The sequence below is a fragment of the Lates calcarifer genome, linkage group LG4 (genome assembly GCF_001640805.2).
Source record: "Lates calcarifer isolate ASB-BC8 linkage group LG4, TLL_Latcal_v3, whole genome shotgun sequence".
Taxonomy (NCBI): Eukaryota; Metazoa; Chordata; class Actinopteri; family Centropomidae; genus Lates; species Lates calcarifer.
Window position 1 is genome coordinate 19,496,533 of NC_066836.1, and position 23,686 is coordinate 19,520,218.

The 23,686-nt window shown below is 40.5% G+C and overlaps 3 protein-coding genes across 5 annotated transcripts; 1 reads left to right on the forward strand and 2 right to left on the reverse strand.

Moving 5' to 3' along the window:
• The first annotated feature begins 2,502 nt into the window (after positions 1 to 2,502).
• LOC108883905 (WD repeat-containing protein 48) lies at positions 2,503 to 10,379 on the forward strand. 2 transcript variants are annotated; one of them, XM_018677473.2, is made up of 18 exons: positions 2,503 to 2,589; positions 3,229 to 3,369; positions 3,517 to 3,595; positions 3,708 to 3,920; positions 4,081 to 4,169; positions 4,779 to 4,880; positions 4,975 to 5,199; positions 5,712 to 5,786; positions 6,075 to 6,177; positions 6,279 to 6,376; positions 6,586 to 6,693; positions 6,814 to 6,910; positions 7,017 to 7,112; positions 7,405 to 7,510; positions 7,693 to 7,780; positions 8,587 to 8,663; positions 8,819 to 9,011; positions 9,107 to 10,379. In XM_018677473.2, the coding sequence occupies exons 1-18, from the start codon at positions 2,542 to 2,544 to the stop codon at positions 9,200 to 9,202; spliced, it is 2,034 nt and encodes a 677-aa protein (XP_018532989.1). In that variant the 5' UTR covers positions 2,503 to 2,541; the 3' UTR covers positions 9,203 to 10,379. The 2 variants fall into 2 exon arrangements, with proteins under 2 accessions (XP_018532989.1, XP_018532990.1); XM_018677474.2 differs by having other exon boundaries at positions 3,520 to 3,595.
• An 81-nt stretch (positions 10,380 to 10,460) lies between these two features.
• gorasp1a (golgi reassembly stacking protein 1a) lies at positions 10,461 to 15,659 on the reverse strand. 2 transcript variants are annotated; one of them, XM_018677476.2, is made up of 9 exons: positions 15,486 to 15,659; positions 14,658 to 14,738; positions 14,272 to 14,475; positions 14,079 to 14,165; positions 13,779 to 13,909; positions 13,332 to 13,464; positions 12,778 to 12,886; positions 12,543 to 12,686; positions 10,461 to 12,265 (listed from the first exon to the last, which is right to left on the reverse strand). In XM_018677476.2, the coding sequence occupies exons 1-9, from the start codon at positions 15,546 to 15,548 to the stop codon at positions 11,934 to 11,936; spliced, it is 1,284 nt and encodes a 427-aa protein (XP_018532992.1). In that variant the 5' UTR covers positions 15,549 to 15,659; the 3' UTR covers positions 10,461 to 11,933. The 2 variants fall into 2 exon arrangements, with proteins under 2 accessions (XP_018532992.1, XP_018532991.1); XM_018677475.2 differs by having other exon boundaries at positions 10,461 to 12,394.
• Positions 15,660 to 16,779: 1,120 nt separating this feature from the next.
• On the reverse strand, positions 16,780 to 23,539 carry LOC108883907 (cysteine/serine-rich nuclear protein 1). Its single transcript, XM_018677477.2, has 5 exons — positions 23,384 to 23,539; positions 20,623 to 20,825; positions 19,245 to 19,507; positions 18,859 to 19,161; positions 16,780 to 18,262 (listed from the first exon to the last, which is right to left on the reverse strand). Exons 2-5 carry the CDS (start codon positions 20,822 to 20,824, stop codon positions 17,327 to 17,329), a joined length of 1,704 nt encoding a protein of 567 aa, XP_018532993.1. The 5' UTR covers position 20,825; positions 23,384 to 23,539; the 3' UTR covers positions 16,780 to 17,326.
• Positions 23,540 to 23,686: the final 147 nt, after the last annotated feature.

A 23,686-nucleotide genomic window follows, 5' to 3' on the forward strand; every position in this document is an offset into this window, starting at 1 on the left:
AAGCTGTGGAACAGTACATTTTTGCATTAGAAATGCATTACATCCTGTGTGGTATTTGCAACAGATTTTGCCACAGTGAGAGATGATGAAAGTGAGTTAAGTGTAAGCTTTTAATGCTCAGCACTCAAAATAAAACATTAAATGGATATTTTGCATTATGCATTTTCTGCTATTTTGTGTTTTCATGATATAATATGGGCTGTGATAACATTTTAAATAATAGCTTAAACCATAACTTCTTAACATGAATATGTTTTATTGTATGGAGAAAGTCTCCATTAACTCATCATCATCATCATCAGGTTACGTGAAGTGAAAACAGAAAAAAGCAGAAGAGCAAACAGTTATATATATATATATATATATATATATATATATATATATATATATATATATATATATATATATATATATATATATATATATATACATATATATATATGTATATATATATATTTTTTTTGTTTGTTTGTTTTTTGAGAAGTTGTTTACCTTTCACTGCCTGCTAAACATTAATGCCACAATGTAAAGATCCTCACAGGGGTACTTACATATGAAACTCTGAGATTTACAGCATAATTTACAGAGTTATCTTCTTCGGGTTTCAGAGGAAGTAACTGCCAAACCCTCCGTGCAAAATCCATGTCTTCCGTTCAAGGCTTATTCCGCTTCATCATGGACCAAAACTCCAACAGGGCAGCAGAGAGGTGTCAGGAGAGGTGTCGGGAAACTCAAAACTGACTTCTAGACAAACACCACAGGTCTGATCACCTTACGTTGGACATTTTGAAACCTGCCACAGGTGCGACGTGCAAGTTGTCTTCTTCCAGTTCCACTCGAGTGCCTCTTCCGTATTCATCCCACAGAGGAAAAGGTCCCGAGCCGTGGAGAGTGGGGCGGATGCTGCGCTCTCTTCAGCAGCTGCGTGGCGACGGGGGGGAGACGCACCTCGATTTGCCCTTGAGCAAAGAGAGCACGAGGGAGGGAGGATGCTGCCGGACCACAGAGGATTACAGCTCCTATAGGCGCACCGTGTCACACTCATATGTGACACAGGGATGTAGAGAGAGAGCTGGCAGTTTTCCCACATCACCAAGTGACTAAAAGTTGGGCAGAAGCAGAGGGGACATATTTATAAATAAAAGGGAACTTTGTGTTCTATGTGGTAAAGAGGTGACCGTCCACATGCTGACATTAAAAGGCCGCTTTAATTTGTCTAATATTTATGTTAAACGTTATAAGTAACCTAATATAAGGTTTGTGTGAGAGTGAGGACATGGAGCACACGTGGGGGTCTTCTAAAAGTATGCTAATTAGTTTAGAGTTTGTTATGATCACAAGATAAACAATTTAATGTTGCATTTACACCACATTTAATTTAATATTGCAGTTCAGAGACAGGTAGCCATGTGCTAACCAAGGCCTACATCAATTTATTTCACTGTCAAGCACAGAGATGAATGAATGACTGAAATCACCTGCTCTGTGATCTCTTGTTGGAATCAAATCCTGTTGTACTTGAATGAACCTTAAAACTGACGTGATTATATTTTCATTTTTTATATTTACAAAGGGGCAAGGGATAGTGGTTTTGGATCGCTCAGCTGTGTAACTTTCACCCACAATGTTGGTGTCTCTCTGCACCCTCTAGTGGCCAATAGCAGACTTGTCTATATAGGAAAGCCCAGGTCCTTACGCTTTCCAGTTGTGCTTTTAAGTTGTGCAAAGCTGCAACATACTGAAGTCACCACTGAAGTCGTGTGCTCTTTTTTCTCTCTGGTCGGTTTTGCAGATTTTACATATCATAATTAAAAACATAAACTAGTATTACAAAGTTTTGTTCCACCCCCCATGTGCCCATGTATTCTTTCACACTCAGTTTATTCCTGACAGTATAAGGAGAGCCTTAAAATAGCAGAGGCTCTCATGTTCAGAAATAAAAGAAAATACTTGATTTACTCATGACCTCAGTATTTCTGAAACTTCAGCTACTGTCCTGGTCACAGAATGATACAAGAGGATTATTATAGACCATGAACCTGTTTCCAGGCTATTCTGTTTAAGGACTGCCAACCTGTGAGTGTGTGCCCGACCCTGCTTTGCCAATTCAGGGGCACATTTAGCATTGGTTGTATTAAAAGAAGCACTGTGGGCACTTTTTACGCTATCTGAGAGTGTATTGATATATGTATGTTAGAATAAGAACGTAATTTGATTTTATATCTGAACATTATAGCACAGTCACTAGGGGGCATCTAAGTTTAGGGTCAGTTGCCTAATGGCAAAATATGCACCTGTGCCAGTTTGAATGATTATGTTAAAATGCCTTCTCATAAACATTTTAGACCTTTCTCGGGTTTCCTAGGGCTTGGCCGTGTTGAAAACGGACACCTGGAAAATGAACAAATCCTCGAGGGAAATGACTTTCCCTCGGTGACAGTGGAGGACAATGTAAAACCACATTGCCCATAAAGCTCAGGTGCATATTTTTTCTTTGTTTCCCGGATGTAGCATCACATGAATTGACTGTCAACATGCAAGATGGCCACGCATCACAGGCAAAATGCTGCTGGGCGGAGAAAAGTACAGGTAAATTATCATAGTTGCATTACTGTCAAGTATTTGGCAACGGCAACACGAGGCTAGTCAGCTTAAAAAAGTGCTCTGCGGAGACTTGACGGAAAGCAAAAACCGTCCGAAAAAAACATGACTCAAGCCGGCTAACCTAGCTAGCTTATCTTACGTTACTTGTTAGCGTCTCCTGCTAACGCTGGCGTCTAAATGACTACATGCTTTTGTAAACAGTTCTCATACACACATATATTAAACGTTGTAAGGCCGCTACCATGCTGGTCAGGTAGTAACAACGATTAGTGTGCTGTCGTAGCAGCTTTTTGTGCTGTTACAGCGTTAACAGTAGCTTAGCTACGCTATATCTGGGCTCGGTCTAATTGCTGGAAATACGTACGTGTCTCGATGGTTTTGCCGTGTTCACTGCCATTACATTTTGATAACAAATCAAAGCACGTAATAAGTACTGAATTTATCCATTGTTAAAATGATTCAATGGTGATTTCATTCCGACTATATATGTCATGTAGCTCGGCTACATGTTTCCTTAGCTAGCTTTGCATGTCCTTACAATGCAAGTGCATGAAACTTAACGTGTAAAAGCTTCGAAATGTGCACAAGGAAGTAGGTGTGCTCACTCCCTTCTTTGTGTTTCAGGTGTCTTATGTCATTAGAGATGAGGTGGAGAAGTACAATCGAAATGGGGTGAATGCACTTCAGTTAGACCCTGCGCTGAACCGGCTCTTCACCGCTGGGAGGGACTCTATCATCCGGATATGGAGTGTTTACCAGCACAAGGTAAAACCCCCCATTCTTCTAAGCTATATTAAAATGGAAAAATCATTAATCATTAATGATTGGCCAGCTGTGTTGTCAGATGCATCAGTTTCTCTTATCCTCACCTGTCGACATTTTTATATTAAGTTTTCCCCTATGTCATTGCAGCAGGACCCGTACATTGCCTCGATGGAGCATCACACAGACTGGGTTAATGACATAGTTCTCTGTTGCAATGGAAAAACATGTGAGTTTAATTACTTACAGCCGTTTTATTAAGCATTAAGGCACTATTCTGCATAGTTTCCAGTATTTCATTTTAAATTCTATGGTTCTCTCTGATTTTCATCCATTTTCAGTGATATCTGCTTCGTCAGATACAACAGTCAAAGTATGGAATGCACATAAAGGGTTCTGTATGTCGACGTTACGAACACACAAGGACTATGTGAAAGCTTTGGCCTACGCTAAGGACAAGGAGTTGGTGGCATCAGCGGGTCTGGACCGGCAGATCTTTCTTTGGGATGTAAACACACTAACAGCACTCACTGCTTCCAACAACACTGTTACCAGTAAGTAGTGTTTGCTTTTTCATGAGTGCAGTGCCTGTTTCTGACCTTCCTACTGTAGTTTTGATTATTGTGCATTTTCACATGGACTAGTTTTATGTAATAGCTTATATTTTCAGTGGAAGAAATTCTATACCTGTGGACTGTGCTTTGTTTGCAACAGCCTCCTCACTGAGTGGGAACAAGGACTCTATCTACAGTCTGGCTATGAACCAGATGGGCACAGTCATTGTATCTGGATCCACAGAAAAGGTCTGTGACACACACACTAATAGTGCAATTACATCGGGTCAATGAAACATAATTAATAGATTAAGTGTAAGATATTTTGTCTGTCATGTCATCATCCTAATCCAGGATATGTTATTCTAGACTAAGACTAGACTAAGCAAAATATCAAATGAAAGACCTTAAGTAAATTACTCTTGAATTACTGTTGAGCATTTACATCTTATTTTGATTTATATTAGTTTCTAGATCATGTACATGTCAGTAAAGGTACAGAGTAAACATGCAAGGTTTTTATTTCTGTACATAATTGGTGCCAAGAGTATTGCTAATATTAAACAATTTGATTGTCAAAGTGCTCAGAGAAATTCATCAGTATGGAAAATTGACATGTGCAGCAAAGTTTCTCCTTGATGCTCATAAGATGTTTTCCCTTGGCTATCACACAACTGTGAGGATATTAATGAGATTATTTAAGAAATAATGCAAACTAGTGGCTACTGGAAAAGTTCAATTGCTATGAAACATGTAAACACTCTCATTTAAATGTTTCCCTACTTTGTGTATTGACAGTGATCAAGTGCCTTTCCTTTCCTCTTCTTTCTTCTCATGCTTTCTTTCTTTTTACCTCAGGTTCTCAGAGTTTGGGATCCTCGTACATGTGCAAAACTGATGAAGCTAAAAGGTCACACAGACAATGTCAAGTCGTTGCTGTTGAATCGAGATGGCACTCAGGTGAGTTAAGATGTCTGACATTAACAGTTGTTTGTGGCTTTTTAACAAAACCCTCTGAATTTCTGTCAGCTTCTTTCTGTTTCCTTCCCCACAGTGTCTGTCAGGTAGTTCAGACGGGACTATCCGCCTGTGGTCGCTTGGCCAGCAGAGGTGTATTGCCACCTACCGGGTGCATGATGAAGGCGTGTGGGCCCTGCAAGTCAATGAGGCCTTTACACACGTTTATTCTGGAGGCAGGGACAAAAAGATCTACTGCACTGACCTGCGTAACCCAGACATCCGTGTGCTCATCTGTGAGGAAAAGGCCCCGGTGCTCAAAGTAAGAACACAGTACATGTTAATCTGGAACAAGTTTTCTGTTGTGCAGTACTGGTGTAACCGTATAAAACCTTGTATTTTCTGTGTTTCTTGTAATTTCTCTATTTAACATTTTTATTGATAAGCAGTACTGGTCTTGTGTGTATGCTAACAATTGCTTTCAGATGGTGTCTTTACACAAAGCTGATGTAAAACTGGGTCTGGTGGTTAAATCTATGTTTCATTTTACCTGCATTATATGTTTCTATTGCACTTACAGCTTGGTACATGTTACTTGCTCTCTTTACATGGATGATTTTTTTTCTTTAAGGCCTGTCTTATCTGTCCTTTGTTGGTACTCACAACACTTATTTAATTGAAAGTTGTGCTGCATTGAATTTTTCAAAGTTAATAATAGGTTATAAAAAATTAGGATAATGTCCCTGGTATGCTCTTTTCATTCCTCATTTCTTCTGCTCATAGCTAACCATTTGGAGTCATTCAACCTTTCTGCTGTCTTTCTCTTTTGCTCAGATGGAACTGGACAGATCTGCTGACCCACCTCCAGCAATCTGGGTCTCCACCACCAAGTCATCCGTTAATAAATGGGTAAGCATGCATGACACCTCCGAGATCACTGCGCAACTGTCAGCGTAATGACTGGAATACAGTGTGGATAAAGACTTATGCATGGGGCCACACCTAATGCTCTTCAGCTGTAATCCCCCTGTAATGTGTGTAGAAATTTAAACCAGCTTTGTGATGGAGTGGGTGATACACAAAAGATAATTGCATTACATTAATCGCAGCTGTTGCTGCAAGGAAGAGTGAGGAAATGATTATAAAAATCCAGGACAATCTCTAATGATTATTATGTCATGTGTATTTTTTCTACAGTCTCTAAAGGGAATGCACAACTTCAGATCATCAGGAGAGTATGATAATGACTGCAGTACCCCTCTAACACCACTGTGTACTCAGCCAGAGCAAGTCATCAAAGGTAACCTCTTTTTTTTTTTTTTATTTTATCTGAACCTACAGTATTCTCCAAATCACTCTCTCTGGTGTTTTTTAAAGTAAAATTCTCTGTTGTGTTTACAGGAGGTGCCAGTATTATCCAGTGCCACATTCTGAATGACAAGAGGCACATACTCACCAAAGATACCAACAACAATGTGGCTTTCTGGGATGTCCTAAAGGTAAATCCATGCCGTAGTCAAGTATTTTAAGTATTTTAGAGTGTGATTGCATCTGCTGTTCTTTCATCCAATCCAGAGTGAATCTTGTGATGTAAAAAAAAAAGACACCAGAGGCCACTTTGAAGAACAGTTGAGCTTATTTGGTGCTTACATGTGGTGATATCAGTAGGTTGAATTGATGTTATGTATATTTTTATCTGTGTCTTTAGGCTTGCAAGGGTGAAGACTTGGGGAAAGTGGAGTTTGATGAAGAGATTAAAAAGCGTTTCAAGATGGTCTATGTGCCAAATTGGTTCTCTGTTGACCTGAAAACTGGGGTGAGTGCCAGACCTGGTGATACAAGAAGTTTTCATTTCTCTCAAAACTCCTCTCCAAGCTTGATTTAGTGGTCTTACAGTTGTGTGTTATGTTTCTCCTTTTGTTTGTTTGCTGAATAGATGCTGACTATCACATTAGATGAGAGCGACTGCTTCGCTGCTTGGGTGTCTGCAAAGGACGCAGGGTTTTCAAGCTCTGATGGATCCGACCCAAAGTGTAAGATATCTGACCTAATTTCATTTTATATACAAATACATATTAAAAAGTGTGGAGCTACAGCTGTAACTTAATATTGAATGACTTTGCCCTTTGGTCTTTGCAGTGAACCTGGGCGGACTGCTGCTGCAGGCTCTGCTGGAGTTCTGGCCCAGAACTCGCATCAACCCCATGGACGAGGAAGAGAACGAGGTGAACCATGGTAAGGAGATGACTGACAGTCCATTCACTGAGCTATTAGTAGAAAATTAAATCAAACCTCAGCAGTGATGATCAGGGAGCTCAAAAGAGACGTGTTTATTTATTGTTCTACTTTGCCTCAAACACGTGTGTGTGTGTGTGTGTGTGTGTGTGTGTGTGTGTGTGTGTGTGTGTGTGTGTGTGTGTGTGTGTGTGTGTGTGTGGGGCTGCATGCTCATTTCCTCCTACTGTTGTCCGTGAGAGCTGGTTGTCCCAGTTTTTCTTACAGCAGTGTTGTGTTCTTGTGTCCATAGTGAACGGAGAGCAGGAGAACAGGGTCCAGAAAGGAAACGGATATTTCCAGGTGCCACCACACACGCCAGTCATCTTCGGGGAAGCAGGAGGCAGAACTCTATTTAGGTATTATTTTTCTCTTTCAGACTTTTGTCTGTCTAGACAGGTTAAATGTAAATTCAGAGCGATGCCTTGGGCTTTTTAATGCAACGCCGCATCATCACTCTATATTTGTATAGAAATGTTAAAAGTTGACTCACTAACTGCAGCTCCTATTTGCTTCTGATGTCTTGTGTTATGTGCTTCAGGTTGCTATGTAGAGATTCAGGTGGAGAGACTGAATCCATGCTGCTGAATGAGACAGTCCCACAGTGGGTTATTGACATAACTGTAGATGTGAGTATTCTTACAGATATCGTTAAGGTGCACTGTCTTCAGAAAATGTGTGACAGTGACAGAGAAGGTGTTTTTATCTGCATGTCTCTATCTCGAAACCCCTTCTTCTCTTCCTTTCTCTGTGAAAACTTTTTCCATCTGTTCTCTTCCTTCACTTTCTCTTCCTCCGTCTTCTGTCACATTATTCTAGCTTTGGCCTGAATGACCGTGTGTGTGTGTGTGTGTGTGTGTGTGTGTGTGTGTGTGTGTGTGTGTGTAAAGCCTCTTTCATTCAGAAAAGCCAACAAAATATACTTTTGTCACTACTTTTGACAAACCTTTGTCAGCTTGTATCCTCACATAAAAATGTGTGACTGCTTTTGCTACTAAGCAACACAATATGCTGACAAGCATTTGGAAGTGTGGGCTATGTAGAAACATGCAAGAATCATGAATATTGTTTAGAGATTGAAATGAGGGGCCAAGGTGACTGTGTTTTGAATTCACGTAATCAGTTTAGCATGATGCCTTCAGATCAACACATGATATTGAGTAGTTTCTGAAATGGTTTACTATTGATTTATAGCGAGTTTCCTCACCTGTAGAGCCAAGCCTCACAACTCATTCTTCAAAAACTCTTAAAACATGTGGCTTTGACTTGTAACTGCACTTTTCTTAATAGATGTGTCCCTGGCTAAACTCCCGAAATTCCCAGTTAGCTAGAATAAAATTTTCTTCTTGAAGTTCCTATTTTCTAAGACCTACCTTACGTCTTAATGCCTTATATTTACATGTACTGTATAATTATTATCCTTCTTCTGTTTCAGAAAAATATGCCCAAGTTCAACAAAATCCCATTCTACCTCCAACCCCATTCTTCTTCGGGTGCAAAAACTCTAAAGAAGTAAGTTTGACTGACAGCAAAAATGTGTATTTCCTTTCATATGTGAAGCACTGAGCAGAGAACCAGTTCATCTATTCAGACATGGGTACTGATGGTCTGCAGTATGTTACATCCTGTCTGCTGAGAGCTGATTCTACCTGCTGTGTGCTCTACAGGGACCGTCTCTCAGCCAGTGACATGCTCCAGGTGAGGAAAGTGATGGAGCACGTTTACGAGAAGATCATCAACCTGGACAACGAGTCGCAGACCACCAGCTCCACAGCCAACGATAAGCCCGGGGAGCAGGAGAAGGAGGAGGACATGGCCATGCTAGCCGAGGAGAAGATTGAGCTAATGTGTCAAGACCAGGTGCTCACACAGTCTTAGCCAGTGCATCTTAACATAAGTTCATTCTTAATTGTAGTACATGTATTAACCTTCATTTATTATTTTATCTCTACCAGGTTCTGGATCCCAACATGGACCTGCGAACAGTTAAACATTTTATCTGGAAGAGCGGAGGGGACTTGACGCTTCACTATAGGCAGAAGTCCACGTGAAAGTCCTAATTTTTAAAACGAGAACTCTTCGTCATTTGCCAATCACCACCCACCTCTGACATGTAGTACCCTAAACCCCATTGTGTGGTCAAGAGTCGCAGTATCAATGAGAATCCAGTAAAATTTGTGAGGACGTGGCTCATGGTGTATCATAGGGAACTGACCAGAACAGGCCGGAGCAGCCAACAGAAACCGGGGAGATAAGTGGTCCGCTTTGTTTCCTTTTTTTTTTTTTTTTTTTTTTTTTAACAGTTTGAAGAATGGACTCTAACCTTTTCTCCAGCACTCACCATTTTTTTTGTTACATCTTTGACTGCTATGTTTGTTTCTTTCCTCCTGACTGGCATTTTATTTTGAAGCGACCATGTTTGTGTCTGACTCTGTGTGTGTGTGTGTGTATGCACATGGATGTAGTAGACTGCTCTAGTACATTCCAGAAACTGTCCTTGTTCTACAGACACTCCACACCTGTGTCAGCAGTATCACCAGTTTAGGAGTACACTTGGTCTCTGGGTAGCATCACAGTCCCTCAAAGCAATCCTCATCTGTTCTGTTGTCATCCATCTTAACTTGAACTTAACCTTGACTTAGACTTCTAATCATTGAACCTCATTAACAGAAGCACTTGTCTTTGTCTTCTCTGTTTAGCTGTGCTGTTCTCAATGGACTGAATGTTCTTTTCTCTTTTTTTTGTTTTTGTAAATATATGTACAACATTTTTGATTTTCTTTTTTGGGGGGGTTTGCAGCAGTTTTATTTTGTTCTTGTACAGTTTACTTAAAAACCAACAGTTATATTTCCAAATCCCTAGAGCACATTCGTGGTCATGAAGGTAATTTGACTTGGATGTTAAAAATTGCATTTGTTGTATTCACCACAACCCAGAAATTGCAGTTTATTCTTAAGAATGTCACTAATCATCCAAGTCATCGATCGGGAAATTATATATAAGGCATATATCTTTAACAATAACTCATGCTTACTTGCTCTGTGCTGTGCTGCTCATGAGCAGTGACTTTGCTGACAGTGAGGGCTGTTCCTAATGTATATTTCGTTTAGATTCAATAGGAGTTCAATGAAACATAATATAACTTGAAGGGGAATCTCATCCAAGAGAATATATGAACATTCAACCACTGTGGGAAATTCACCAAAGTGAAATAAACGCTAATACCCATTTTCTCTCTAAGTGTGTCACCAAGCAGAAACAACAGATCCTTTCATTGTAAATTTTCTGGAGTTAATTTTGCCATGAAGAGTGTGTGTGTGTGTGTGTGTGTGTGTGTGTGTGTGTGTGTGTGTGTGTGTGTGTGTGTGTGTAAAAAACACTGTAGCAGGGACGCATCGAATGAGCTCTAATTGGCCAAAAACAGGATGGGTACCGTAATTAGGCCATAACACTGCAATATCCCTGTTGTAATAATTTGTGAAATATGTATATTTTAGGCATTCAGAGAAATAAATTGGAATGGTTTAACAATGACAGATTTATGGGAATTATAAATGGATGTTTCGTGAGTTGTAATGTTTTCAGCTAATGAGTGTGAAATAAGAGAAAACAAGGGACAATTTCTTTTTTTTGGTTTAAGTCAAGTGATATGATTGTTTAACCATCAAAGATTCACCCATCTCACATTCATCAAAAGACTGCACTCATTCCTAATAAAACATACAATTCATTGATAAAATATCTGCAAAAATACTTTTCCTTATTTTATACACTAGCACCTACTTTAACAGTGAAAAACATTTAGTAGCCCCCCTAGAAAAATGGATAACTATTACTCAACAGCAGTATGACTGTTACCAGACAAAAGGTTTGTTATCTCCTGGATTTACATTATGAATGCAGTGCCTGTAAAGTCACAAGCAGCTTTTGTCGACTATTGCATAGATTATAAAGTAAAAATAATGTCATTTAAACATGGGGACATGATTCCAGCTTGACCGGCAGTATAATGGTTTTCAGACTGATCACAGACTACATGGCTGATGAATTAGACAGCATTTAAAATGTACTGACGTCATGGAATCTAGTGTAAAAACACGGACTAACTGGTATAAAGCAATATAAGTGGACAAATATTTACCTTATCTCACAGTAAAAACATTTTAAAACCCAATAAACATAAATGTCCCTCTTATAATTAAGCTTTTTTTAGCTGTATTTGGGGGATCATGTGGATAATGCTTCTTCAAAGCACATCAAACCGATAAAAGACTGCACCATGAGACTTGCAATTCATCTAAACTGCTAACAATCTGGTAGCTTTAAAAACTTTGATAGTGTTACGAATATTAAGGTGCAGTAAATGCATGGTGTTTTTTTCCCATATACTAAGTGTTTTATCTTTGGATGTATTCAAGTTTTCATCACAATAGTGTACCAGAAGCACCCGTATAATCTAATTTTGCACCAGACAAGGAGAATGTCAACAACATTACATCCTTTTTGGCTAACAAATTAGCTGTAACTTTAAATTCTCACATATAAAAGAAATAGGATATTCCTACAGTGTTTTCTACTTATATGTTAATGCCATCGCTGGTTCCTGTAGTGTAACTAATCTGACAAACACTTATGCAAAAATTAAGACTATCAGTGTCAAATCAGACAGTTGTCTGTCTGGTCTGTCCTGTATTTCCTCTGTAGTGTTTCTTTAAAAACCCTTTAAGATGCGATTGTCAACTTCACTTTGCATTTCTGTACTCTGTATGACCTGACACAAGCTTACTCAACATGTGGCTCTTCTGGTTCCTCCTCATCGTGCTCATGGCTGCACTGCTGAGCTGAAACCACATCTAGAGGCTCTGCAGCCTCCTCCACTGGAGGAGAATCGTCTGTGGTGGACTCGTCAACAGCCGAGGATTGGAGGAGATCGACGGGAGATGGGCAGGGAGGGTCTTCTGCTGTGGCAGAGGACTCAGCAGGAGGGTCAAGGGGGTCTACAGGGAGAGACAACGCACCCATAGGTGGACTTGGGCTATTGCTAGACTTGATGGGAAAGCTCTGTAGATCTGTGGACTCGGTGCCTGGGTGGTATGGTTCAGCTGGTTTTATGCCTGAATCAGTGAAAATGTCAGTGGAAGAGAGAGCAGAGGTGAGGTCCATGATCATCTGGGAGCAAAGCTCTTCTGACTCAGCCTGGTAATTTGCTGATGATGAGAGCAGTACACTGTCCTCCAGCTCCTCTGCTCAACAGGAAACCAAACACAATCATGTTAAACAGTGAAAGTGGCTGACAGTACCGCAAACACCCAATATATCTCTTCAAACTCATTTTGTTTTGCCAAATCTATACACAAAAGCAGCTGGGCACAAGCTGCTGTGTCAACTCACCAACACCAGAGATTTCACCGTCCTTCTCCTCATGCATAGCCAGTGAGGTGTTGGTCATGTCAATGGACGACATGGACAGATCCAGCCTGTCCGCCAAATCTGCAGTGTCAGGGTTCATCACTGCCACTTCAGAGTCTGAAAAACCTGGACAAACAAGCACAAAGACACACTCAATAACAGACAGGCAGCACAGGTCAGATCAGATCATCTTTAAACACTGCATAGGTGTACTGACCAGGGTCCATGACTCTCTGGATGGGTGGAGGTAGAGGAGCTTCGTGGAGGCTGATCTGCTCCAGGTCTAATACATCTTCACTTTGGCTTGAAGGTGCCATTAGAGGCGCCTGGAAACAAACATAGGTAAGCTGCTAAGAGTTTGATCTCATGGAACATTATCAGAGGATCAATGTGGTTGTTTAGGAAAACAAAGGAAATACCAACACAGATCAGAACTATCATTGTCTTGTTTATGTATTCAGTAAAGTACACTGAATCAGTAATTAGCTGTATCAGCAATGAGACAAAGAATGGAAAATAATTGAACAATTAGTAAATTAATAAATTAGTTGTTTTAAAGACTTAACTGACTTATCCATGGGTCATTTTAGTAATTTGTCAAGCAAAAATGATAACCATTAACTGATTTCAGTTTATCAAATAAGATGAATATCTAGACTGTTGCTTCATAAAAAGAAACAATCTGAAGATTTCTTTTTTTCACATTTTTAGACTGAACAATTACTTGGTTAATTGAGTAATCATTAATTACAGCACTAACATAACATTTACCTCTGTAAATCCATGTGTAGGCAGTGATGGAGACGGTTTCTCCTCAGGGACAGGAGTGGGAGGCTTTTCAGTCAGTACATCAGGATTTGCAGGGATTCGGTGCAGGTAGCCATAACCAATGCCACAACCCAAACTAAGAGGACACATTTCTATATTATTCCATACCATCACTGTTAAACCATGTACACATTATATAACACATACACTGTATAAATAACCCTGAACAGCCTCAGTGAGAATTACTGGCCAACTGACTTTGTTTACTTTTATAATGACTGATTTATTTAAATTAGATTTATACAGTAGGAAGCAAATACAGTGTAAAACACAACAATGAATCTGGATGCACCTTTCTCTTCATTTAACATCACAACAGTGGTTGTGAGAAGTGCTATATTAAGCCAAAAAGATGAACTTATTCATTGGTATCTGTGTACTGTCACATACCTGCCCTCTCCTCCCCACGCTCCATTTGGTGTGACCACCACCTCTCTGCAGGCATCTGTTTCTGTGTTGTATACCAGCAGCTTCAGGGGCTTCCCTTCATGGGCCTCGATCAGCGAGAAGAAATCCTCTGACTGGAAATCAGAAATTCTTAATTAACTACAACTTATCTGTTAAAGATCACCTTAAATATAATTTTGAAAAGTTTACTTTTTGTTCATGGTCTAATAAAATCCTCCAAATTGTCTCTGAAAATATATTAGAACCTAACCCAATGATGCATGATGATAAAATGAGTCTTACATCTTGCAACACCTGATCTGCTCCAACAATGTAGTCGCTGTATGGCTGAAGCCCGGCCAGTGCAGCAGGTGAACTAACCTCCACATCCTAGGGACAAAGAAAATTTCAGTTACAGAACAAACAAAATATGAACCTACCATATGAAGAGTTCATGAGTAAAGAGGCTCAGGTCACAGTCAGGTCAGCAGCTCACCAGGACGTGCCAGACATTCTCACTGGCTCCTTGGTAGCTGCAGAAGCGAACACTGGCACCCAGCAGGCCCTGTCCTCCCCACATGTTACTGGGCACTACCTCCAGCTCACGAACCCTCATGCTTTTAGTGCTGTACACCTCCAACTTCACTGCTCTCTCCATGTTGGCTTTCAGGAGCTCCTTCAGCTGTTCATTTTCCTCATTCTGGTGCACAGTAACGAAAGGGATCAAAAGTAAAACTAATTATTATACTGTAGCTACATGGTGGGAGGTAAGCTTCTGTTTTTAATATTGTGTCCTGTGTCTGCACACCCTTTATTTACGACCATGATGTGCTCAGTGACTTGTGGCTTCAGTGCATATTATCTGATAATCAATAAACTTACAAGTCTTTTATTGTCCAGGGACAGAATGAAGTCAAAGAAGGGCTGCAGTCCAGCTTTTTCTGCAGGGGAATTCGGCTGCACCTGTCAAAACCGACACAAGCATGTTGATACCTTGTGCTGCTTCATCTTAACATACAATCATGCTGCTAAATTATTATTTGGGGAATTAACTTTCACAATTTTTAGATATTTATTAAGAATATTACCATAAATGAACAGTATGTTTTTGGAGCATCTAAATCATAGCCTCCTTTACCTAGAACACCATATATTATATTTCTAATGGATTTAATTATTCAAACAATTTAGTTTCCCAGAGCCTAGTAATTTAACATTGTTTGTTCAAATGCTTTAACTACTAACTGTTCAGGCGTTTTCGCTGGATCTCTTTCGATCGATTTATCAGATAGTCGATTAATCATTTCAGAATTAATGTAATATAACGTCAATGCACAGCGCTTTTTGTTTTTGGGTTTTTTTTTTTTTTTTTGGCAACAGCGTGAAAAAGTTTAAGCCGGTGTCCAGTAAAATTTCTCTTTTAAGATTCATCTCATCAAAGTATTAACCCCAGGCATTCCCAACATTTACAATACATGTTGCGCAGTTGAAGAACTTAATAGCTCAACGGATTCAGGACTGGTGGAAAATTTTTTTGAGACAAGTTACAGCTGTTTCATAACTCTGTCCACCTGGACTGACAGGTAGGTAAACAGTGCCACCTCGTCAGGTTTAACCAGTGGGTTTTCAGCAGCTAGCTAACTGTTAGCATACAGTGATGATAAGGTGCTGTACACGCTGTACAGCAGCTGAATAATTTCTGAGTCTTACGCCGTGCACGTGGTATCCATACGTCCCTCCTTCGGGTACTTCTGAACTCTGCGATAAACCCATTTCTTTCAGTAACTTACAGATATGAATATTACAAGAAAATAACAAGAGCGTGAGAATTATCACAGCTGACAGTTCGCGGCCATCTTATCTCCAGTCTAAAACAATCGAACACTGCTGCTGTCGAACATACGCGCGTGCACAAACACAGCGCGCGCTCAAGGTACTGTTCTTTACAAAATAAAATTTGAGGAAACATGAAACAACGTTGTGTGTTGTCACAATAATATCATGCACTTCTAAATATGAGATATAATTTAATATCAGCGGTACAGTTTCCATGAAAAGCATAGCGAGAAAATTAATTTCCTCTCTGTCCTACCGTGTTTTAGACTCAGAAATTAACTACATAAAGTTGGATAAAACAGACCAGTGCAGGAAGTTTCTTTTTTGTTATGTTGTGCTTTTATTTTGGGAATCCCTGCTAACCATTCTCTCTTTGAGGTCTACTTCTTGTCAGACTGAACAAAGCATAGACTGTACAGTAGTCAGGGAAGTGAGAGGGAAGTAGGTAAAGGTTTTTTCTTAAAGCATTTTATTTGATAAGTATTAGGTAATAGTCATTTGTATTTTGTATATGGAAATAATGGTATGGTTAAATTGTGAATATATTTTCTAAATTTATTTTGGGAGTGTCCATGTGCCCTTCACTGTATAATGGTGCTGGCTGAGACCTTAGATGTACAGGTGGGAAAGCAGGGTAGTGTGTCAGGGAGAGGAGGTCAGGTTGGGCATGACTTCTGCTGCTGGAATCTGTTGAGCCGCTGAGACTGATTTTGTTGACCACAAGGCTGCTATATGTTTGTGAGAGTTGTGGAAATTTTGTAACATGCTTATGGAAAAAAAAAAAAAAAAATCCTGATCATTTCTCCATCACACTTTACACATCAAAACCGTTGACTTTTATCTTGTTCATAAGGGTTCACCACAACATCTGAACAAAACTGACTCATCTATGTCTTACTAATAAGATTAATAAGACATTATCATTATTATTATTGTTTCTATTTTATAAATAAAGATAAGTTATGGTAATGAGGCCTCAACTATTAATATGATTTTCATATTGTAAAATCTGTGTTGTTTGTTTTTTAACTAGAGTATGAAATATCTGGCCTGAGTTAGAACCTGGAGACTGAATAACTGTTTTGTATGTTGATGTCTGCACAGTCTTGGTTTCTTCATGATTCCTAAGAACCAGTGATTGATACAAAATAATCACTCATCAAACAAATTTGAAATCAGTGAATAAATAAATAAAAATGTTTCTTTTATTATTTCCACACAGAGATTCTAAACATATTATGAATCATATAAGGGATAATCCCCAATGAATGTTATTAAAACTAATTCACAAAATAAAGTCTGCAACCATGAGTCAAAGTGGATTATCCACAGCCAGCTACCAGCAACATACAGGTGTTTTAATTGATATCTAGGGGAAATATGGCCTTGAAATGATAACTCTGCATTTCCCCTTTGTTAACTTTTAAAAATGATGCATATCCTCCATTCATCAGAATCCAATATTCTCAGGAGAAATTAAATAACAAGTCATTACATAGATAAAAATAAACAGGACATATATTAGATTACTCAAGTGTGGTTTCTCTCTGAAACAAAGGCAAATTACTTTTAGTCAATACAAAAAATATCTAACTTGGAAAAAAAAATATTTTATCAATCATTCTTTATACAATTTTTATAAATTCTTACAAATATATAAAAGCAGTGCTCTCTCACGTAGCTTCATGTTATGTCACAAGAGTCCCTTGAATCATCTATAAAAACTGATTATCTGTGACAGAGTAAGTCTGCTCTGGGCTCGGTTCAGTCAGACCGATCAGAGACTCCAGGAGGTAGGTGCTCGACTCGTACTGTGGCAGATTAACAGAGCTAAACAGCTGGAGATGGCAAAAGCTGTCTGGATGTCTGTGTCCTTTAAAAGAGCTGTGCAGTGGTCCAGAGGGGTAGTCGCTGTCGAAGAACTCCAGGTCGGAGTCGGAGGACAGACTCAGGTCCATGTACCTGCCTGAGGAATAGTCCACAGTGGGGGAGGGGGTGTTGGGGAAGTCCTCAAGAGAGTCGCTGTCAAAGAAGTCTCTGGCTTGGTTTGCATTTTCATCAAGATAATCTGTCAGTGAGGTCCTGCTTATGTTGTCTGTGAATGTGTTGGCTGTAAGTGGTCCCATACTGTCAGTAGTTGTTTGCAGCTGACTGCACATAGAGTAGTCATTATTTTCAGAGTCACAGATATTAAGGGAATGAGGCAACCCGCTGTCAACTTCAGGGAGACTCCCAGTGAGGGATCCTCCTGCATCAGAGTCCGAGGAGGAGCAGGAGGATTCAGTCATGTTGCTGCTGCAGCTGTTCTCCTCCACCACTAACCGCTCTGGGATGAAATGGAAGGCAGGAGCGGCAGGCAGGGTGAGAGAAAGACTGTCTTCCTCCATGGTAAATGCAAAGGGGCAGCTCTTATCCTGTTTATTCTGCACTGCACAAGCCTCATCCTGGTCCTCATACTCTACAAGGTCCTCTGGAAGCCCTGTTTGGTCCTCCCGGCTCTGTGTTTCATCTTGCAGACGTCTCTCCAGTTCGAGTCTCATCACAGTGTGGATGTAATGGGTCTGCACACGTCTGGAGTCGAACTCAGTGCGTCCCTGAGTGTTTCCACAGCCGTCCTTAGTGCAGCCACATGGGAAGTTAAAGCGGTCCACCTGTGTGTGTGAAAGAGAGCAGGAGGAGAAAATTAGTGCTGTGGATACTCACATACAACATAGAGTATTGATATCAGGATCTGAAGTAAAATTTGTTTTCTTGTTGGAAAATGTTATCTTCAAGATTACAGCAAAATGTATTTTCTCAAAAACAGACTCTAGATTGGCTACTTATTACAATTGTGCCTGGTGGGGTGATACGAATAAAATCTTATATTACAGGTTATGTAATATTTTACTGCAATGTTGATATATATAGAAAAATTGTTGTAAAATAACAAGAAGGAAAGTATGGGATAAATGGTTGAATAGAATAGAAAGACATGGCTGAAATAAATGGCTGAAATATCCTGCTTCTCCATTTTCTGTTAACCCTGCTACAAATGCACATTTGGCTAAATTAACCGTTGATAGTTCAACTGTGTGAAAAACACTGTTAGGTGCAGAAATGAAGGTGCAGAAATGAAACATCAAACCTTCTCACTCCAACAAGAGCCAGAATGACTTGTCATGGCCAAATCGAGTTTATAATCAGCTGTCCTGTTATGTAGTGTGTTCTAGGCTGAAGTAATTATGTGCATGTGTAAGTTTCATACCTGGCACTTGATGCCTGCCAGACTGCAGGCGCATGTCTCCGGTTCACAGAAGCCTTGGCAGTCACATCCACAGGCCTCTCTGGAGAGACGCAGGGCGTGAAGCTGCCTCTTCTCCTCCCTGTCGATGCGCTTCACCCCCGCCGCCTGGAGGAGCGCTTGCCGCTGTTTGGAGGAGTACGGCCGCAGGAAACTGCCATCCTTCAGCTCAGCATCAGTGATGTGGATGTCACTGTCTTCATCTGGGATTTGATCCACAGTGAGTCTGTCTGCTTCTACTTGGTCCATGGCCCCAGTGGTGATCAGCTGAAATCAGGACAACGGATAAAGTAAGAAAACTGTTGCATAGCTGGACAATGCAAACTCATGTAAAATTTAGGTGCACTTACTTTGTGTTTCAGTGCCTTGAACCTCTCTTCTCTCTGTCTTTCCCAGAGCCTCTCTCTGCGCCTCTGCCGTTGCTCCAGGGCATGCTCTGCCACTGTGTACCTTTGGAGGTTGCTGTGCTTCCGCACCATGCCCAGGGTGGCACCTCCACGTCTGGGCACACTAGTGAAGCCCTGGCAGCGTGGGAAACTGAACACCATCACCTGGTCAAAGCGCACATTGCTCTGCGCACACCCAAGCTTGGGCCTCTTCAGGATGGACCGAACTGATTGGATGTGAAAAAGAGACATAAGACATCAGAAACAGTGAGGCACTGTTAGGTCCAGTTTTAAAATGGTGCCTTACAAAGTACGAACATAACAATTGGATGATCAGAAAACTAAACTATCAGAAAAGAAACCTAAAATAGGTCATGATCATTTAAACAACCCTCATGTCCTCAATTTTACTGTCAGTATTTCAGTCCTATTTAAACTTTCAGTAAAATTCCTTGAAGTGATTCCTCAATATTTTATAAACACAGGCCCTGAACTTTGACACAGGCTTTGGTTTCTGTAGGTCTCTGACTGGCCACTAGGTGACACTAAGTGCTTCACTGAAGTGACTTGGGTCAATAGTTGAACATACACGTGGAAAGGAAATACCAAGAAAGGGGTCTATTGGACAGATCAACAGCAAAGAGAGAAAATAGGCAACCCAGGGTCTAAGTCCTGTTCTTTAAAAGGTTTACCACAATGCAATTAGACTCTTTCTGCCAGTTCTAATAGCCATCAGGTTACTGTTTGGTTTAACAGTTTGCCCTCAACAAATTGTCCGACCTTCACACATAACTGAGGTTGAACTCTGGTTGCAGAAGTCAGTAAACAACTGGGACCAGCTGACTAAGCTTGTCTGAGCTGCTCTGTCTGTCTGAGCAGATCCACACCGGGGCACTGTTTGCACCATTTGTGAGACTTGGTGGCAGGCTCAAATGAACAAAGCCTGAAACTGTAATACATAAAGGTTTCAGAGCGCACAACATCACCTACTGAATATTTTGTCATGGCAAGCCTGGCGTGCAGCTTTGTGATGTCTGGATTAGGCCATTTGATATGACTTGTTTAAAGAAACCTTGCTATTCAAATTGATTCCACAACGTGCTATTGCTCAGGCAAATGATCTTCTACACAACCGGACAGTCGAGAGGCGAGTCATTGTGGGTGCATTATCTAGAACGTCCCTAAGGCTCATATCAGCAGCAAGTCATAACAGTGCTGCTGCAGTGTGATAAGAGACACTCCTATAAAACACTGATGGGAAAAAAACGTCCAGATAAGGAATAGGTTTGCATTATTTGAAAGAGGGGGGGAATAAACAGTGGTCGTTGGTTTGGAGACTTACTGGGCAAAGAAGAAGGGCTATGAGGGGTGAAATCCTGGTTGTCGGACAAGTTGCTCTCCCCGTCAGACTCCCACTCCGAGGAGGCAGGGGAGGAGAGGGAGGACGGAGGAGAGGGGGAGGAGTAGCAGGGATTGTCATCGACCTCTGCAAACTTTCTCTTAAGGATGCCTCTCATTGTTTGGCTGTGGTGCTTGATATACATTCTGCATAAACACAAAGAAAAAAGGCACATTATGGTTTAAATATTTATCAGAATGTGGTAATAAATGCACAGATCAATACTCTTAAGTGGCAAAAATTGTAACGCTTTGTGTGGCTTCAACCAAAGAGCAGCACTTGTTTCAGCATTCCTAACCCAGGAATATAAATTGAGACATTATATGCAGTAAGTTAATGAACATTTGAGTAACACAGCAACTATGTTTCCACTTTTGTTTGACAGACCAAATGTACACAGTCAAAGAAAACATCCTTTGAAATTGACAACTGGAGAAAAGAGGAATCTTTCCTGTTGAAAGCTGCAGCTCTACTGGTCCAGCCAGTTTCAGGCCTCGAGTTTGTTTAGGCTAATTACATCTAGATAGCGATTATCCTCCAAGCTGATGTTTCACAAGCGTACAAATGTGAACTGAAATCATAGTTTCGCTTACAACCAGCTGAGCACTTGAGAGCGAATAGAAAAAAAAAAAAAAACCCAACCGCTCTTTTTCTTTTCCCTGCAGAGTAATTAACATTCCAATGATTCCTCAAGTTTTTTTGTGAAGAATATGTGGAAACGCAGCGTCCAATGGCTGTGTGCTAAGGGCTACAGTGGGGGTGGGAAGGGGGGGTGGGGGTTCCAGTTCAAGTGGCTGCTATTTTTGGATGTGAACATGGAAAATAAACCCAAACATGAGTAATTTCAGGGTTACAAACCTTAGCAGGGCTGCTGAAAGCTGCTAAGTAAAAGAAAATCTGAGCAGAGTATGTGGTAAAAGAGAAAGTGATGTAAGACAAGTAAAGCTCCTCTTAGACTGGTCTGTTACACAAGTCATGTTAGCACTATGTGCAGAAGCTGTTAATGCATTTTTGGAAACAATGGAGCCTGTCACTACTTGGATGTAAGACAAACGGATATCATTTGGTTTAAGGCTGAAACAAACGGCTATTTTATTGGCGTTATTCTACAGAATATTTTCTTGATTAACTGGTTTGGTCCATGAAATGTCAGAAAACTATGAAAATTCTCATCACAATTTCCCCTGAGCCAACAATGGCATTTTTGTAGGTGTTGTTAAGTCTGTGTAACAGCCAAAAACACTAACACTAACAGTCTAACTTGCACTCTTCATTCCAACAGTCCAACTATTTGACCTCAGGATGTTTAATCTCCACTATGATCCAATAAGTAACAGTAATGCAAGCATCTGACCAGAATTCAGGCTGACCTCCCCTCAAATCCCAGAGAGAAGGGAAGAGAACATTCAACCTGACATCAGCCGCTGAAAACAAGTACAGCAGAGTACACCAGGTAAAACAGTGACACTGCTTCTGGACAGGAAAAAAAAGCAGTATATAAACGACTGGCTACTTTTCATCTGCACTGACAGGCTGGACTCTGCCATGGTCTTACACTAATACACAGTCATCCACAAGACAAGGAGTTTCTGATTATCTGTAGTAAGCAAATGCTCAAAACCAATGAAGCTTTCTGTGTGTGTGCGCGCATGCATGTGCACTCAAGAGTGAGCAACTTCCTGGATCCATCAGCTAATAAGAGGTGAAACAAGAGACAGCTTATTGTGCCATTTCACTTGTTTACACAGGAGAAACCTCTGCTGCACAGACAGTTAGGTGTAAAGGCATTTATCTGTGCTGAAAGCACATCTGCATGACTTGTTCCTAAAAATACAATGACAGTATTTCTAATTAAATCTGCATTGCAGGAGCTGTTTCTTGTCCTGATTACACCACATGTATTACATTTAATATCTGACCCAGTAGAGAGACTTTACAGTACATGTAGGTTATCCACTGAAACCACATCAATAATTTAAAGGTTCAAAGCAGCAGCAGCACACAGTGCACGTGCGCGCTCACGTGGAGCAGGAGGAGGGGACTGTACTGCATGAATGTATTAAAGTAACTGAATTTAGTGACTCGAGTGGGGAAAAGAACTGACAAGACGCAAAAAAACGTTTACAATAATTTCACTACAGTACTCAGACAACCTAGTTTAAATCCCCACAGGAATGTCACATCGATGTTTCATTGGAGGAGAGGAGGAGTCGTTTCCTGTTTGGCTTAATACCAGTCATTAGGCAGCTGACCTCTTCACCGCTCGCGGAGACACACGGCGATCATGTCAACTACAATGACAACACTGTCTCCCTCTTTCTCCACAGCAGAAACACTGGCAAGCACAGCCTCATTTAAACCAGAGCAAACTTCCTCTGCCGCTACAGAGCAGGACAGAACAGGCACAGAGCGGCGTCCGTGTCGTACTGATACTAAGTTTGTCCAAACAATAATTTCTGGCTTTCTGAGACTTAATGACACTATTAAAATTCTGAATTTGAAATATAAACTTTAAAGTGAACAATGATGGTTTGTAATTTCTCAGATTTCACAGTAATTGGCTACAGGCTACGTCTTCCCATTTAAACATAATACGAGGTTATAAACTTAAAGTATGATAAGGACACTGTATAAACTAATTAATGACCAACACATCACAAACCCCACGGGACTAGTGCGGTGACTAGTACAGTTAGCTACTCACCACGAAGTAAAAGGCAGCATAATAACAAAGAAGGCTGAAATGACACGAAGTTATGGGTCTTGTCCGAGGTCCGGTCAGCTGAGCATTGTGCGTCGCTCTGTGTTTATGTGAAGCTACACAGTAGTACTAGTGTGAACATGAGAGGACTGGCTGAAAGCTCCCAAAGAGACAAAATGTAGCCGCAAGATAGTTCACCCCCCTCGGAAACCCCACAGACACCGCACATGCGCGCAACTGTCGTTGTAGCTAGCTATACCTGAGGTTATTTATGTTGGGAAAGATAGACACAAGGTATTTGTATAT

Excerpts from the sequence above, each read along its gene's own strand:
- LOC108883905 (XM_018677473.2), top strand. The coding sequence starts at position 2,542 with ATGGCCACGCATCACAGGCAAAATGCTGCTGGGCGGAGAAAAGTACAG. Across the intron at positions 3,370-3,516 it reads GGAGTGTTTACCAGCACAAG|CAGGACCCGTACATTGCCTC; the intron begins GTAAAACCCCCC and ends ATGTCATTGCAG. Across the intron at positions 7,113-7,404 it reads AGAGAACGAGGTGAACCATG|TGAACGGAGAGCAGGAGAAC; the intron begins GTAAGGAGATGA and ends TTGTGTCCATAG.
- gorasp1a (XM_018677475.2), bottom strand. The coding sequence starts at position 15,548 with ATGGGTTTATCGCAGAGTTCAGAAGTACCCGAAGGAGGGACGTATGGA. Across the intron at positions 12,687-12,777 it reads CCAGAGAGTCATGGACCCTG|GTTTTTCAGACTCTGAAGTG; the intron begins GTCAGTACACCT and ends TTGTTTGTCCAG. Across the intron at positions 12,395-12,542 it reads CGGTGAAATCTCTGGTGTTG|AGGAGCTGGAGGACAGTGTA; the intron begins GTGAGTTGACAC and ends CCTGTTGAGCAG.
- LOC108883907 (XM_018677477.2), bottom strand. The coding sequence starts at position 20,824 with ATGTATATCAAGCACCACAGCCAAACAATGAGAGGCATCCTTAAGAGA. Across the intron at positions 19,508-20,622 it reads TAGCCCTTCTTCTTTGCCCA|TTCGGTCCATCCTGAAGAGG; the intron begins GTAAGTCTCCAA and ends ACATCCAATCAG. Across the intron at positions 18,263-18,858 it reads TGGCAGGCATCAAGTGCCAG|GTGGACCGCTTTAACTTCCC; the intron begins GTATGAAACTTA and ends TCACACACACAG.